The 17,930-nt window shown below is 26.9% G+C and overlaps 4 protein-coding genes across 4 annotated transcripts; all 4 read left to right on the plus strand.

Moving 5' to 3' along the window:
• Positions 1–645: 645 nt before the first annotated feature.
• LOC108004193 (uncharacterized abhydrolase domain-containing protein DDB_G0269086) lies at positions 646–1,883 on the plus strand. The gene has a single exon (XM_017066926.3). It carries the CDS (start codon positions 684–686, stop codon positions 1,689–1,691), a length of 1,008 nt encoding a protein of 335 aa, XP_016922415.1. The 5' UTR covers positions 646–683; the 3' UTR covers positions 1,692–1,883.
• Positions 1,884–2,444: 561 nt separating this feature from the next.
• Positions 2,445–4,714, plus strand: LOC108004194 (antifreeze protein Maxi). Its single transcript, XM_017066927.3, has one exon. It carries the CDS (start codon positions 3,508–3,510, stop codon positions 4,531–4,533), a length of 1,026 nt encoding a protein of 341 aa, XP_016922416.1. The 5' UTR covers positions 2,445–3,507; the 3' UTR covers positions 4,534–4,714.
• A 2,315-nt stretch (positions 4,715–7,029) lies between these two features.
• Positions 7,030–15,143, plus strand: LOC108004197 (uncharacterized). Its single transcript, XM_017066931.3, has 2 exons — positions 7,030–7,295; positions 14,272–15,143. The coding sequence occupies exons 1-2, from the start codon at positions 7,178–7,180 to the stop codon at positions 14,613–14,615; spliced, it is 462 nt and encodes a 153-aa protein (XP_016922420.2). The 5' UTR covers positions 7,030–7,177; the 3' UTR covers positions 14,616–15,143.
• Positions 15,144–15,507: 364 nt separating this feature from the next.
• Positions 15,508–17,398, plus strand: LOC108004196 (myotrophin). The gene is made up of 4 exons (XM_017066930.3): positions 15,508–15,849; positions 15,929–16,009; positions 16,273–16,383; positions 16,562–17,398. Exons 1-4 carry the CDS (start codon positions 15,844–15,846, stop codon positions 16,736–16,738), a joined length of 375 nt encoding a protein of 124 aa, XP_016922419.1. The 5' UTR covers positions 15,508–15,843; the 3' UTR covers positions 16,739–17,398.
• Positions 17,399–17,930: the final 532 nt, after the last annotated feature.

Here is a 17,930-nt window from a genome sequence, read left to right on the forward strand (position 1 = left end):
AATATTATATGTTGTTTAATACACCGAAATCCTTTTATAAATATTGGTTTCATTAATTAATATTTTTATTTTTGATACGTTTTCTGAAATAAAATATATGTTATATATATGTATATATATCTCGTTAAAATGCTGATTGTTGATATAAAATATTTTATAAACTATTATGAAAAATTTAGAATATTGATTATGTATTTCAAATATTAATATACTATAATTTATTTTACAATCCAAAGTTTGTAATCCAAAATGATTTGAAATGATAAAAATAGATTAAAAAATTTCAAAAAATCGTGAATTCCGTCGATACACACAGTATATATTATCTCATAGTATACATTACAAATCTTTACATCATTCATAAATAAAATCTAAATTCAAAATATTGAGAAATAATATCAATAACGAACCATACCTTCGTATTATTTCAACAAATATTCGTCTTCAAACAAAACTACTACTGAAGCAACAAAATTACATTTTTTTCTCCGCTCGAATACAATCGCACACCTGTAAACACTACTAAATTGGGCAGAAATATTAAGATACGAACTTAATCAAAGTAAGAAAAACAAAAAGAATCGGACAATATTTCTTCTCAACTATTTACACAACTGCAATCCTCTGTATATAACATACGCGGGCGGGAAGGAACGGCATCAATCGACAAAGTTCCGTCGACCATGCAGATCCCAACGTTTGTCGTCGTATGCTTGCTCACATCGGGCTTGGTGCACGCAGGCGTCGAGGAATTCAAGTCCTCGACAACCGAGGAGGTGATCGGCAAAAACTTAGAAGTCGACCTATTGAAAAATGTGGATACTAGCGCGAAACGAAGAGAGAATGGCGCCCCAGTGCTCGGCAAGAACGTATTCAAATCCCTGGAGAACATCAAGGCGTCGGCGGGCGCGGATGCCAAAGCATCAGCCGTGGTGAAAGCGTCCGCTCTGGCTCTTGCAGAGGCCTATTTGCGAGCGTCTGCATTGTCAGCCGCCGCTTCAGCAAAGGCAGCCGCTGCCCTGAAGAATGCGCAACAAGCGCAATTAATCGCCCAGGAAAAGGCTTTGGCCGCGTTGAAAGCTCAGTCCGAGGAAGAGGCAGCTTCTGCTCGTGCGAACGCAGCAGCCGCTGCGACACAGTCGGCAGTGGAACGCGCTCAAGCCTCCTCCAGAACAGCAACGGCCGCCCAAAACGTAGCCAGCAACTTGCAGAAACGGACCAGCACCAAGGCCGCGGCTGAAGCCGCTGCTACCCTCAGACAATTACAGGATGCGGAACAAACCAAATGGAGTGCCAACGCTGCTTTGGAAGTCTCCGCTGCTGCAACTGCCGCAGAAACGAAGACCACTGCCTCCTCGGAGGCCGCTAGCGCCGCCGCCAAAAAGGCGGCCGCGATAGCTTCTGACGCGGATGGCGCAGAAAAGTCGGCATCTACCGAAGCACAATCAGCTGCGAAGATCGAAAGTGTGGCAGCCGCCGAAGGATCCGCCAACTCGGCCTCCGAGGATTCCCAGGCCGCACAATTGGAAGCTTCCACCGCGGCGAGAGCCAACGTGGCCGCAGCTATCGGGGATGGAGCGATTTTAGGACTTGGACAGGACGCGGGTGCCGCGGCTCAGTTGCTTGCACAGGCGAAGGCATTGGCCGAAGTTAGCTCGAAATCCGAAAATATTGAGGATAAAAAATTTTGAAAGGGGCATTTGATAGAAATTTGAGTGGAAATTTTTCTTAGACCATTGAGAATTTTGATTGGGAAGAATAGGAGTTGATTGTTTGGATATGATTAGAGAATAGGCTGAGAACGGGGCCGATTAAAATTAAAAGTAAAACATTGTCGAAACGATCTTACCTACGTGATAATAAAGATCCACTATTTTAGCAAATATGTCTTTTCTGGTCTGATTTCATTGCGTCCTATTTTTTTTCCATGAATCCTTTTTAATCTTCGACGATTATTAATTTTTATCCTGTTGATTTTAAAATAAGTTTTTAAGATATTTAAAATGGTAGAGAAATTTTCATTAATAACCGAAAATTTAAGAAACGTGTTGAATAATACACGTATAATGTTTATTGGTACTTCTGTTTTTAATTCCTTTTCTATTTCTGTATACTTTTTATTCCTTTTATATAGAAATTAATTCAATTTCAAAATTACTGATGGGTCTAATACTACTCTATATCTATCTTGATATGTAAGAATTTATAATTTCATAATATGTATGATTCATATGTATACATTGAATGATTTAGATTAGTGAAAGTTACAATGAATAAGTATAATAAAAACTTGTAATAATTAGAAAGCGTATAAATATATATTAAAATTATTTTACTTTTATCATAAAAGTATAAATTTTCAATTTGTATATATGACAATTTCTTTTTATTTTAAAATCAATGTCTAATTATATAACATTTAATTATATTAACCATTATTATAACATTATATTAACATTTAATTATATTTACATTTGATTCAATCAATAAATATTGAATTATCATTTTACAAACGAATACACAAAAGTAAATAATAAGTTAGATTATAATATTTTCAAAATCAATATTTAAATAACAATTACATAACATATGCGTTAAATATATGAACTATAAATAAATTTATTATTATCATTATTATTTCTTAAATGATTTCTTGTAAGATTAGACTGTTTTACTTTCCACTTTCCATTCTGAATATATATATAAGTATAACATTGATATTAATATTTTAATTAAATATATACAAATTAAATATTAAAACTATAACATCAATAATAAAATAATCAAACGATTAAAATAATTTATATTTATAGGGAACACAATGCCTTTAAAAATAATAGTTTTTTTAAGATAAAAGATATAAAAGATAAAAGCAAACATGTAAAATAATTACGATAAATATAGAAAATTACTTTTAATTAAAAACAAGGATGGAATATTTTTAAATAATGAAATTATATCTATTAAAATAATCAATACACATAACGAATATTTAATTCTGTAATAAATATTTTAATTTTTAATTAAAATATTTAATTAATAAATAATATAATTATTTATTCAAATCTCTGCGATATTTTCAAAATTTGATACATTTTAAATACAATTTAAATGTATCATAAATATCTATAACAATCTATGTAATCAAATTACTAACAAAATTTGAATCTTATTATCTCATATTCCAAAATTCAGTTTCAAAATAATTTTCAAAATTATTTCTGAAATAATAAATTTTCTTTACCAAAATCCTACAATCACACGAATAATAAATAATCTCTCCCCAAAGAAGAAACAAATATTATATTCCAGACTGGAGTCCACCTAAATAAACCCAGATTTCCCCATATAAAAATATCGATAACAAAAAGATAAAGTTACATATTTGAATATCCGTGCAACAACATTTACAAATAATAACACCAATGTTTTCACAATTGTGAATATCGGTATAAAACGAGGAAATCCCGCCCAAGTCGGCATCAATTTTGCGAAGCAGCCTCGAAGATGAAGATCCCATCCATACTCGCGGTTTCCCTGCTGATCTGGGGTTTGGCAAGCGGCGCAAGCGAAGAGGTGGAGACACGGGGCAAGACCAAGACCTCGACAGTGGTGAAAAGCGAGAAAGTGGAAGTCGTTCCCGCTAAGGATGAACTTAAATTAACGAGCGAGCCCATCCTTGGAAGAAGAGTGGGAACTGGAGCATCCGAGGTGGCATCTAGCAGCGGTGAAATCATCGCAATAAGTCTTGGAACAGGGCAGGCAGCGGCAGAATCTCAGGCCGTGGCCGCCTCGCAATCCAAATCGGCAGCGAACGCCGCCATAAGCGCAAGCGAGCTTGCCAACAAAGTTGCTGCTCTAGTTGTTGGCGCGACTGCGGCGCAAGCGAGAGCGGCCGCCGCCTCCTCAGGCGCGTTGAAGGCCAGCTTGGCGACCGAAGAATCGGCGGAAGAGGCCGAGGCGGCCGTGGCTGTCGCCAAGGCTGCCGCGGAAAAGGCCGAATCCCTGGCGAGAAATCTCGCGTCGGCGAGCGCTCGTGCGGCTATCTCGTCGGAAAGAGCGAACGAATTGGCTCAAGCTGAGAGCGCGGCAGCGGCCGAAGCGCAGGCCAAGACAGCCGCCGCCGCCAAAGCAGCGGAAATCGCCCTTAAGGTCGCTGAGATAGCGGTGAAAGCGGAAGCAGACGCGGCAGCTGCCGCCGTGGCAGCTGCAAAGGCAAGGGCCGTAGCAGACGCGGCCGCTGCCCGTGCTGCAGCCGTGAACGCCATCGCCAAGGCGGAAGAGGAGGCCTCGGCCCAAGCAGAGAACACCGCCGGTGTTTCGCAAGCTGCCGCCTCCGCTGCGGCGGAATCGCGAGCCGCTGCAGCAGCCGCCGCTGCTACTTCGGAGACAGCGGCTGAAGCTGGCCCGTTAGCAGGGGAGCTGAAACCACCACAATGGAAACGGATTCCTGTGAAGAAGGAAGAGTGGAAAACATCAACGAAGGAAGAATGGAAAACGACGAATGAAGAATGGGAGCCGGTGGCGAAATAAAAGGGCGCGAAGTGGCGAGGTCGACAACACAGGAAGTTGCATTTGAAAGAAATTGGACATCTTTAAGGCAGAGTATATTGTAGAGTTTGAGAGGATAGCGCGCATACGAGAGATGATTAAAAGATATTAAATGCGAATCGAAATTGTACGGATGACATTATTAAACTGTTGTAGCAAATCAGTACATGTTTTACTACATACACTTCCTGGCACACATATACCTTTCTCTTTCTCTTTGTCCTTCCATTGTTGGCGATTCGTCATGTGGAAATAAAATAAATGTCAAACATATACGTTGGAACAATGTTGTTGAAATCTGATGATAATATTCTTAATTGGATGGTCGAAAATTATTTACCGAAGAGAAATGAATATATATTGGTATATTGAATTATTCGAGTTATTCTGTTATTAGTAAATACTAATATAAATATATATGTTGGTAAAACTCGTTTGTAAAAGGAATGTTCGTGGTACGAAATAATCTCTAATCTCGAAATATCACGAACTTGTTTCGAGATCGATGATTCAGAAGGTTACAGTCTCTTCACTTGGAAGAACGATGTTAGTGAGCAACTTTCCCTTTCTTCTTTACTTTCCTCCCTGATTTCACGTCGCGATCGTGTTGGCAAAATTTCATTTTGTTAATTAGAGATTGATAAAATATGATCACGAATAAATTCACTCGATGATTAAATTCAATAATTAAATTCGTAACAATTGATAAATTTTAAGAAATCGTATTACTTATAATTCGTCTTTGTTATAAGTTCGATTGTAACTTTTGCATTACGTAAACGTTATTAACCATAAGATACCTAGTCTCGATTCCTTCCTACTCGTTACCTTAAATGGCCCGGAAGAAACTCTCTATGACCTATTATTATATTATATTCTTCTACGCGACAGTGGTTCTCTGACGAGAACATTAATCGAATATGAGATGCTTTAATGAAACAGCGAAAGTTGTTACAAAGTTAGATTAACAAGCACAAAATATTGCCAACGAAATAGGCACACGTACATCTCAATTGCTAGACAATTACCACATTGATTATACGCGATACGCTTTTACAAGTTTTTGTAATGGCATAGTTGTGATGTGGTAAGCAGTGTTTTGTGAAAGATTCAACCTCCAAGACATCGGCAATATGCGTGGAAAAACGATAAACTAGCCCAGCTTCTTTTCTTCGAATACAATGATTTCATGACATATGATAATGAATAAATCGTTAGTTTCCTTTGTTGTTATTCTAAAATTAATACATATAAATTAAGTATATGTATTATATATGATCACGAAATTTTAATTTGTACTGGGTGTATTACAAATATAATATCATAGATTAAGATATAATTCTCTTAAATTTTCTTAAATAAATCTTCGATTTTGAAAAAATTAATTCTTAAAATGTACCAATAAAATTTAACGTTACAATATGTGTATTCAATTTTGATATTAATAAATTAAATTTTCCAAAAAAATAAAATATTTATATTTATAGCTCTCATCGATAACAAAGTATAATATTACATGTTATTATCCATAGTTCCATATAAAATAATAACTCTATGATTACAATTATTACGTATAATTATTTTAAAAGTAATGTGTGTAAATAAAAAGAAAGAGATTGTATTAATAAAATTTAGAGTTTAAAATTGAATATAACTGCATAAAACGAAACTTTATTTTTAAAAAATTACATTTTTTATCTTTGATTAATTTTTTATTTTATTTAACTCAACAGTATCTATATATTTTGCAGAATAAAATTTACTTAAAATCTAATTTGTTATAATAGAAATAAGTTTATCACTAAAACTACTATTTAAAAGTAATTATTACTTGTTAAAGTAATTATTTTTAATTACTATTATATACATCATTATTTCTTTATAATATTTATACCAGTGAAAGATTTACAATTAACTAATATATCCCACGTATCTATTAAAACAATCTTTATTTTCTCATAGATACAAATCATATAAAATCGCTAATTAAAGGAATATAAATAATTATATTGTAACATTTTATAATTAAATAATTACATTAATTGAATAATTAATTAAACCAATTTTTCGATCATCGCTAATAAGCGAATAAAAATAACGATTCAAGAAATTCAGATCGGCAAAAGCAAAAAAAAAAAAAGAAAGAAAAAGAAGAAGAAGAAAGATCCGTAAATTGAATGGTAACCCAGTTTGTCATATGTATCACTCGCAACTGGAATGCATTGGTCGTGGATTTGATTCCATTTGCATCTTTTGACAGTGTGAGAGTGCAACATGTATACCCTATATTGTCTCGTACTCATATACCGTTCAGGTGTACATGCGCGTCCACCGTTGGTGAACGAGGAGCTCATACGATCGAGCATCGGGGGACGTGAACGATCCTTTGGTGACTGGTGGTTCAAGAGGTGAGAGACCATAAATGTTTGGTGGGGACAATAGGACCCCGCCCCATGAACAGCTATAAAATGCCGGCACGGGAATCGGACCCAACCAGTCTTAATCTGTATACGAAGATCCTTTTTTTTTCTCTCTCCTCTTTAGGTCTAGAGGTACGTTGGGTCTGCTCTCTCCTTCCTCTCTCTCTCTTTTTTTTCTCTTTCTCTCCCGTGTCATCTTCAAGATCATGAAGTTCGCCCCGATCCTGTTGTTTGTCATAGCGATTGTTTTCGCTGCCGAGGAGAAGAAGGAAGAAGAACGTCCTAAAACGTTTAGAAGACTCATTCCAGCAGATGTTCTTCGCGGTAAGTTTCCTTTTTTTTTTTGCTTTTTATTATTTTTGAAATTTGAAAAATTCAAATTTAATTGTTTAATATAGATTTCATGACATAAAGGCGGTATTATGATGTGAATACTTAATGTTTTTTGTTAAAAGTTTAGGAAAACTTGGTAAAAGGATTTTGTCGCCAATTCCGAAGTTAATAAAACAATCCAAGATTCCGAGAGATTAATTGTAAATTTATAAAAATATTTTTGCGATGTACATTTTTAAGCTAATATTTTTAAGTAATGTAGGTGACTTTTTTTTAATAAATAAATTATTTGAAATATAATTTTGCGGTGAATATATCAATTTAAAACTTTAGTAAACTATATTATATTAATTTCCTTTGAAATATATTGAAATTATAGAGTATTTTAAAATTTAAATTTTATATTACATTCTTTGTCTATACAATTTTAAAAAGAAATTTATAATAAAAAAAAAACTCGCGTTCACAATTATCTTTTAACAAAACAATTATTAAACCAAATTACCATTTTATTCTCATAATTTCTTTCACATAATTTGCATTTAAACATATTTAAGAGAAATTTTATTTAAAAACGTACAGTAGAATAATAGCAGTTCGTCAAAAGACGAATACGTACGTGACTCGATATGCATATACGTGACTTGAAAATAGAACAATTTTTATTACTTTTTTTTAAAAAGGTGAAATTATTTATAAAATGCATAAAAAATTTGTTCTATAAGTCAATATTAACATCAATATTAAGTCAATATTAAAAAACTAAAATTGAGTAATGAAAATAATTAATATAAAAAAAATAAATAAATAAAAAATATACGATTATCTCGTTAATTGATCATCTTTATTCTCTATTTCAAATTATTGATCATTCGATTTGAAAATCATTTCCAGAATTGTAAATGAAGTGATTATTGCGATAGGTTTGCAAAAATGGATATAAATCATAGTTTCATCCAATTCCTGTTTCTTCGATTTTCCACTTATGATCGAAGAAACAAGTCCTTGAGATTGCGCTTTTTTTTGATATGATCATTGTGCTCTCATAATATTCACGATAATTGATTAACACAAGAAAAAACATAACTTTTTTCAAAACGTAACGGGATATAATTATTCATAAAAAAGGCGCGTCTATCTATTTAATTCATTTGAAGATTTATAACAACATACACGACAGAAAAATAAAAAAATAGTAGCGAGACCACCGGACCGCGTGAAAGTCTTCATGGTGTGAGGTCCGTTTCTTCTTTCTCCGATCCCGCAACCTGATTCATTTCATTCTCTCTCTCTCTCTTTCTCTCTACATACATGGTATACATATACTCGTCCGGTAAAGTTCCAGTTTCATAATAGAACAGGAAAGCTGTTCTCGAGTTAAAACAGCAGTTTTCTTCCTACTCTGAAATTAAGTTGAAATTTTATTATTGAAGATAAAAGTTTTCATAATCACTCGTAATTTTTTATTTATTTTATCAAGTTTAATGTTTTTCATAAAAATTCATCGCGTAATAATTGTCATTATTTTTTTCAAGAAATCGTAATGTATATTATAATTTTATGAAGATAAAACATTAATAATCAGGAGCGCATAAAACATACTTAATCGCAACTCTTCAAATACGCTTTATAAACACAAATAGTTAACTAGTTAGCGATTTTTATCACGTGAAAATCTACAATGAAGTCACGATACTTGATCACTTATCGGTAACAATATATTGTCAATATATTGTCAATATATCGTTGTCAACATATTTCAAATATACCGATCATTCCAATAATTTATAATTAGATATCTCTTGTTAGATGAAGTTTAAAAGCAGAGATTGTGTCTTGTTGATTCACATACTTTGGCCTGGATATTGCGTATTTTTCGCACCAGACCTAGATTCCGATGAATAATCGAATCACTAACAAGTTGTTGCCGGCGAACACCGAACATGGTATTTACCGTACATACATGTACATAGTGTCTTGGTCATCATTCAAGTATTAAGGACATTCTAATTATACGTCACCAAAATAAGAATAATGAGATTAGATGGTATTACAAAATTTTTAATAAAAAAAAACATCGATTTCTTACTTTGTTTTATAATTAAACGAATACTGTTCTCGATTAATTTATCGATAAATAAAATATAATAATGATATAAAGCAAAGAAATATTTTTAAATTGTATTTTTATCATTATATTATTATTATATAATATAGTATGCAATAAAATTTTTTAAATAATTGAATGAATTAATTACGAGGAAAATGCTTACATAAATTTTAATGAATCTTTAGAAGATTTTAATTTCTAAAATTTATATTTATAATATTATTTTGAATAATTAAATTATAATCAAATAAATTAAAATATAAAATATAAAAAATTAGTTAATTAATTATTAGTAAAGAAATAAAAATAACTAATGTCCATTTAAGTGCAGTTGCACGTGTTTCAAGTTAAGTTTCACAGTCACGAATACCAACCACTCCGGGTGTACCAGTTTCGAAACAGGATGATTACAGAAAGTAGGACCTGGGTTGGGTCATCGGCGACGAAAGTAGGATCCAAATGAAAATTCGTGGAGAAAGAGACCGATTGCAATCTGCTTCTTCTCTTTTATGACTTTCCAATATGAGATTGTTACTTTTTCGTTATTATTTATAATTCTGTTTTTATGCAATTCTAATGTTTACAATTTGTGATCAATAACTAATATTTTAATATGTGCATCATTAATTAACATAACGTATCATTAATTAAATATGTATCATTAAACAATATAACAAATAATGTATCATTAAATAAAAATACCATGCACTTTTTGAAATAATATAAATTTGCTAATCGAATAAATTAAGTAAAAACGAAATTAAAAAATTATAATTATTTTTTCAATTATTATCGAAAGTAACAAATTATATGCATTAATGCATCACGTGCGTGATTTTAACGATTATAAAAAACATTATCAAAAAGCTAAACTTGATTAAATATTTATCAATAACATCCATTATTATTATTTCTTTTTTTTTATTAAATTCTTTTTTTTTAATTAAATATTTTAATGCAATATCTAGCATATAATTTTTTTTTAATTTCATGAATTTCTTGAATAAAATAACAAAAAATATTTTGGTCTATTTAATGAAAATTGTATTTCTCCCTTGATTATCATGAGTCACTGATGAAACCACGGAAATACATCAAATAAAAACGTACTGGTTATAATAAAAAAGTCAAAGTGAATGAACGTAATGTTACATCTATTAATATGAAAGTCGACCCTCGCCAGATGAATCTTTGTTGGTGAAAGTTTAAGAACATCTGCTATAAATCATCCTTTAATATTTCCTTAAATAAATCACTTCAAACATAAAAAAAAAACGTTTTTTTCATACAAATTATAAATCAATTCATGTTTTATCTAGATTGAAACGTTTTATCGAATGATAATGAAAAAAATGAAACTTTAAGTGCAGATAACAATACTGAAAATATTAATTTTTTTGATTCACATTGATTAATATCTTTTTTTCTTATTTAAAAAATATTATCTAATCTTAAAAGTGAATTTTTTTCAGCATTATAGATATCAGCATTATAGATATTTTAACAAATTTATTGAATAAAATCGTTATCTTTCATTTTATATAAATACATTTGATCTGATATGAATCTTTTTATTATCGATAATTTTATAATTTTATTGATAATATTGCACAATGAGATTGATTTTATCATCCCTTTCTCTTTTTGAGATCTATTAATTAATTTTTTATATTAATAATTTTATATTAATAATTTTTTTTCTCTCAAGTTTGTAATTCCTTTATTGGTTAACGTATTCGCTTTCGATTTTTTTCTTCCTTAAGTAAACATATTCCATATGCTTCGATGTAGAAAGGAAAGTGAAACTGCTTACCTATGTACTACTTTACTTCCGCAACGATTATTCGATTTGCAGCATGTATCAAAAACTTTATACTTTACTAATGATTATCTATTAATTAATCATTAAGAATAAAATTACTTAATTTGATCTTAAAATAATTATTTTATTATTATATATAGAGATATTATTTTAGGAAAATAGGAAAATATTATAGATTCTAGTAATTAATTGATAATTATTGATAATTATGAATTCTATTATCATGTTATTGTGTAGTATTTTAATTTAATTCCTTAAATGGAATAGTTATTTGGAATAAAAAAAAATATGACTCTTATTATTCGAATAAATCTTATTGAAAGAAGATAATGATGACAATGTATACATAATATTTCCTATTTCTTTTCATTTCGCTTGTTATCTTTTGTTTTTTTTGTTACGTCACTTCTTTTAATAGAAATTTAATAGAAATTTAAATTATATAATATATTAAAAATTTAGATTATATGTATAATATAATAATTATAAATAATTTAATTTAAAATAAATTAAAATTTAATATTAAAAATTTATTAATATTTAATGTTATAATATTAAAATAAATTAAAAATTATAATTTTAAATTATTTACGAAAAATTACTTTCTCTTATTTGCATTACTACATTCTTTTAACATATTTCGCGTACATAAATATTATATCATATGTCAATTTCAAAATTATGCTCATAATTTATGTTTTGTTTTCTAATGAAAGATACTTAAATAATTTTCATTACTTTAAACAACAAATATTATTTTTAAACGTTATACTTTCAGTAATAGAAATAGTAATAAAAGAGAAATAAATAACAAATAAAAAATCATTTTTCAATTATTTTAGGTTTTTAAAAAGTACTTAAATAAAGAAAAACAAATAGTAAAGTATAACAATTAATTTATTTAGTTACAGAGTTTCAAATAATTAAAGAAGTGATAACATGATGTGAAAGTGTTTTCCCCTTGAAGTTTCTAATCTGATCATCGTCAATCCTGTCATCTATCTACAATCCATAAAGACATGTTATAATGAAATATTATACTTAAGTTTGTCTGTATAAGAAGATGCAACGAGATTCATTGAAAATAGTTATATGTTAGAAAGTAACGACACCTTTCACAAGTGTACAAGTAATCAAATAATAGTCGGCCACGCATTGTGCACAACAGTGACGCGTTTTGTCAGAGAATTGCAATTTGTACAAATGATTGCTTATATATGATGAGATTTTACTTTTACATCATAGTTAGTAAAAATCAGTTGATGATTCATTTAGAATATAAAGTATTTTATTAAGTTTTCAAAGAAATTATATGTAAATATAATACATGTAATATGTGAATTTATATTACTTTTTTTTTTTTAATAAATATATTGGATGAAATATTTTTACAACATTTTTTTTATGAAAAATTATAAAAACATTAATAATTAAGAAGATTAATTTTTTTAGATTTTTTTTTTGTTTAGATTTTTTACTCTTTAAGAAATTTAATTTGCAAAATCTTTCGGATAGAAATTTCCGGTTAGAAAATTTTGCTATATAAATATTTCTAATGATCGAATTACTTATTTCTCTAGAAGGAATAACTAATAAGATTTTATTGTATAAATTGTTCTATTATATAACCAAACATAATATTTTCCAATATATTAATTCTATATCATCTTTATATAATATATTTTATATAATTTGAAAATTAATTTATAAAACATTATTGTAAAACATTATAAATGACTACTCAATATTATGTTATTTAATTAATTTTATTTATCTATACCATAATAGTAGTAGTAATAAATTTATATATATTATATAATAATAGTATAAATTATCGTAAATTAATATGTCTTATTTACAATTAATTAAAATGATTTAATATTATACAATCTAAGAATTTTTGTAAGAATATTTTTATAATCAGAAATTCGAAATTTTAATTTCATGTTATTAAAAATTAAATGTTATAATACAATAAAAAAACTATATATTTATATAAATTCATATTTTTATATAAGAACATAAATAAAGATAAAGAAAAACAATATTTTATATTTTTAGCATAATATATATTTTAAATATTTTAAAACATATTCAAAAATATATATATTTTCTGTATTAATGTTATGTGTGTTATATAAAATAACTATTTTATCAAATTAATTTTATTTATCGATAAATTTTTCTATCATTATTTATTGTATTGATAATAATATATCAATGCTGATTATAAGCTATATTAAATCATGCTTTTATTTTTCTTAAGTTGTTAATTTAGATGCACTTTATATTTTGAACAATTTATTTATGTGTTATCGCAGCAATAAGATGAATTTTGAATTGTTTTTGAAATTTTTTTTTAATATTTAAAATATATAGAATTCCAAAAAATAGAATATTATTATTGGAGAGTTGCTTCCAAGACAGTTTTAATTTCATTATTCATCAAACTAATGAATAAAATACTTATTCCAAAATTTAATAAAAATATAAAATATGAAAGAAAATCAATAATTAAATATATAATGATAGAATCTTATAATATAAAAATATAAAAATTTTGACATACATTAATTTTTACCGATAAATATTATCAATTTAAAGAAAATATTTATATTTTATTGTAATTTATATTATAAAATATAATAATCGTAAAACGCATTATTTGCATTTGCATAAAAAAATTTATTTATAAAACAATTTCAAATATATTATTTGTAATTATTCATATTTCATATTATTCTTAATAATTAATATTTTCAATAATTATTATTATTTAATATTACACATTAATATATTGTTGTGTTTTATTTTATATCATCCATTAAAATTTTTTTGACATATATATATATTTAATCTATATTTGCACATTTTTCATGTATAATAATTTTATAATAATTTTTCAAATATAATATATTATATGTTTTTTTCATATTTATCATACACAAATATCCGCATTCTAATAATAAATATGTATAAATATAAATATATATATGTATAAATTTATATAATTTTATTTAATTTTGTATTTATAGATTTTCCCGGTATGTGCTTTGCTTCAACAAGATGTGCCACTATTGAACCAACAAAATCTTGGGAATTGACACCATTTTGTGGTCGTTCTACTTGCGTACCTGCTGATGACAACTCTGGTCGACTTTTCGAACTTGTCGAAGACTGTGGACCACTTCCAAAAGCTAATCCGAAATGCAAACTCTCAGATAAAACTAATAAGACCGCTGCATTCCCTAATTGCTGTCCCATTTTCGAATGTGAAGAAGGAGCAAAACTTGAATATCCAGAAATTCCAACTTTACCACCACCCACGGAAATTATAGAAACTGAGAGAACTTCAGAAGAAGTTCCGACAAAAGCTTAAAAAAACAGATCATAATCTTTACAAATTAAATTGAAGAATCGATTGAATTGAATCAGAAATTAAAGATTTATTATAATCTGAAATAATAAATTTAATTAAAAATACATATATATTTGTTAAAAAAAATACATTTTTGTCAAAAGTAAAAAAAATTTTACTTCTAATGAAAAATATTGTTTCATTCATTATATGTTTTACTGAAATATATAAAATTCTTATATTTATGCGATGATACAAATATAAAATTTCAAACTTACATTATATAAATAAATATATGCATACTAGTAAAATCATCAGTAATTCGGTATCTGTTCTAAAATATTGAATTTGTTCATTTTCCTAGTCCCGGAAACCGAAACTTACTAGATGCTTTTGTATGTAATTCTATTTTAAACAATAATTGTCGCGTAAACTAATTTTGTTTTTTTTCTCTCTTTTTCAGAAAATAGAAAATTCTACATGTAATGTAAAAACATGTGTGACTGTAATTATATGTAATTAAATTAATATCTATTTAATTAAAAAAAATATATAATGTGTATTTTTATCCTATATTCATAATAAATATATTACATAATATCTTTGATAAGTTAATAATTTTTTTTTAGGAAAATTAATTTATTTTAGGAAAAAAATTGTTTTGCTAAATTTTTTGGAAATAGGTTATTTCATTATTCTTAAAGTTATATTCAAAAGTAATAAATCTTTATATATATATATATATATTTCAATTATAATATATTAATTAATTAATATATCATTATTATATATTATTATATTATATATTAATTAATATATAATTAAAATATATTAATATATATAATTCAAATTTAAAAAAAAACATTTATAATTAAAAATTATAATTACATTATAATTTATTACACAATATTATATAATGTTGTTACATAAAAAGATCTAAAATTGCATATTATATTTTGTGATAAAACTTTATTATATTATTTTATTATTAATAGTAATTTCATTATTATAGTTAAAAAAAAATTTAACATATACAAATCTAAAATATACTAATTTTTTATTTTTAATATATATAATAATAATTTATCTAGCAATGATATTTTAAAAAAAAAATTGCAAAATGTTTATCTTGTTATATTAATTTTGATGTTGGTATTATAAAAGGATAAATGAGTTTTCATTTTACTGTTATATATGTTGGCAGCCTGGAAAAATTATTCCAGCAAAATTCGCTGTTTAACCAAATTTAATGGACGTGAGTACGAACGTGAATCGAATAGAACAAACGTAGAAATTTGAAAGGCTGTGTATTACATTAAAAATTTTTCTAATAGCTTACAACGAAAATGAGTGAACTTGTGTGGGGAATAAAAAATGGTGATTTGGAGCAAGTGCGAGATATCGTTGAAAACAAGGCAAATATATGAAATGTTAAATCATCTTTTTCTTCTGTTGCTTTTTGATTACCGCTAATCAGGAATGTCATAAAGATATCTTTCTTGGAGTTTAATATTATATTCTCCGATTTTTTTATAATTTAAAACACAGGAAAAGATTCTTATTAGCCGATTAAACTAATGATTGTAAAAATCATTTATATTTCTTTTTTAAATTCAATATATTCTTCCTTTTAAAAGTAAATGTATATTAATTCCTTTAAATATATTTCTGTTGATAGAATATTGATGTTAATCAAATGATCGATGGAAGGACACCCCTACATTATGCAGCTGATTATGGTCAAAGTGAAGTAGTCAGATATCTTTTGGAAAAGGGTGCAAATGCAAATGTAAATATTATTAATATTAAATGAATATATAAAAGTGAAAATATTATTAAACAATTTTTTTTTAATAAGTTTTAATAAGTTTTTAATAAATTTAAATTTTATTTATTTTAAATATAACAAATATATAAAAAAATATATAGAAAATTTATATAGTGATTTAAATAAAATATTCTTATAGGCTACAGACAAGCATGGAATAACAACATTATTAGCAGCAATTTGGGAAGGACATACAAATTGTGTAAAATTACTATTAGAAAAGGGAGCTAAACCAGATGGATTAACACCAGATGGAACTAGTTATTTGGATGCTGCTGAAAAAGATGAGATTAAACAATTGCTTAAATTTCACTAGCACAAAGCCAAACAAATCGTAAAGCAATAATTTTGTTATTTTAGTATTTTAATGTTCCTCATAGGAGTATCACTATTGCTTTCTCTTAATTTTTTGCATATGACTAGACTATCATATTTATGCACTTTAAATTAAAAACAAAAAATATAGGTACACAAATGTAGTTTTATAATAATATATTGCACTTGGAGCGTATAATCATAAACTCATATTCTTATATGATTACTCTTAGAGATTTAAAGTATATATAGTTTCAGCTTTAAAATAGTATATTATACAAGTTGTTTTATAAACTAACAATAGAAACAAATTTATTTTTAAAGCATGTAACATTATATAGCAAAAAATATTTTGATACATTTGTAAGAAGCAGCATCGTGTTTTAAATATTTGTTATTAATTTACAAATCAAATTTTTTTTATACATTTTTTTACAACTACTTATTAAAACAACTTTTTGTGACAAAAAGTTGTATATATTAAAATGAATGTTTGAGATGAAAAATATACTATATAATTTAATTGTGTTTCAAGAAAGACATGTATAAATTATAAAAAAAAAATTAAAGAACTATCTTTATGATATTAATTACATGTCTTAAGAAGTTTTAAAAGTGTATAATAATCAAAAATAATAAGCCAATGCATCATTGTTATGTATATTGTTGTATTTCATTAACCCATATTTATCATTTATTTATTATTTATTATTTTTTGTATTAATATTATGTATAAATCTTTTTATAAAAGTTATATATATCAAATTTCAGTTATTAAAAATGTAAACTATATTTTTTATAATCATAAAATATGCATAAAATTTCTTATCAATATATCAAAATTTCTTATCAATATATAATCAGAAATTTGCAAAAATTTCTTATATAGTTAGAAGTGAATTATCTAAAATTGGACATTGAAATATTTTCGAAATTATTAATAATATCAATAAAACTTTGGATAAAAGTTTAATCATTTCAAGAAAGATATTATTTAACATAATTTTAAATTGCGAAAAAAATTTTGCATACATAATGAATTAGTTTTTTTACAATGTAAATATAATAAATATTATATAAAATATTCGTTATTCGATATAACATCGAAAATTAAAAAAAAACTTTGAAATATGTACATATCAACATTATTTCTTTATTTATTATTAGATATTAAAGTATAAAGATTTTTCACG

This window comes from Apis cerana, linkage group LG12 (assembly GCF_029169275.1).
Source record: "Apis cerana isolate GH-2021 linkage group LG12, AcerK_1.0, whole genome shotgun sequence".
Taxonomy (NCBI): Eukaryota; Metazoa; Arthropoda; class Insecta; order Hymenoptera; family Apidae; genus Apis; species Apis cerana.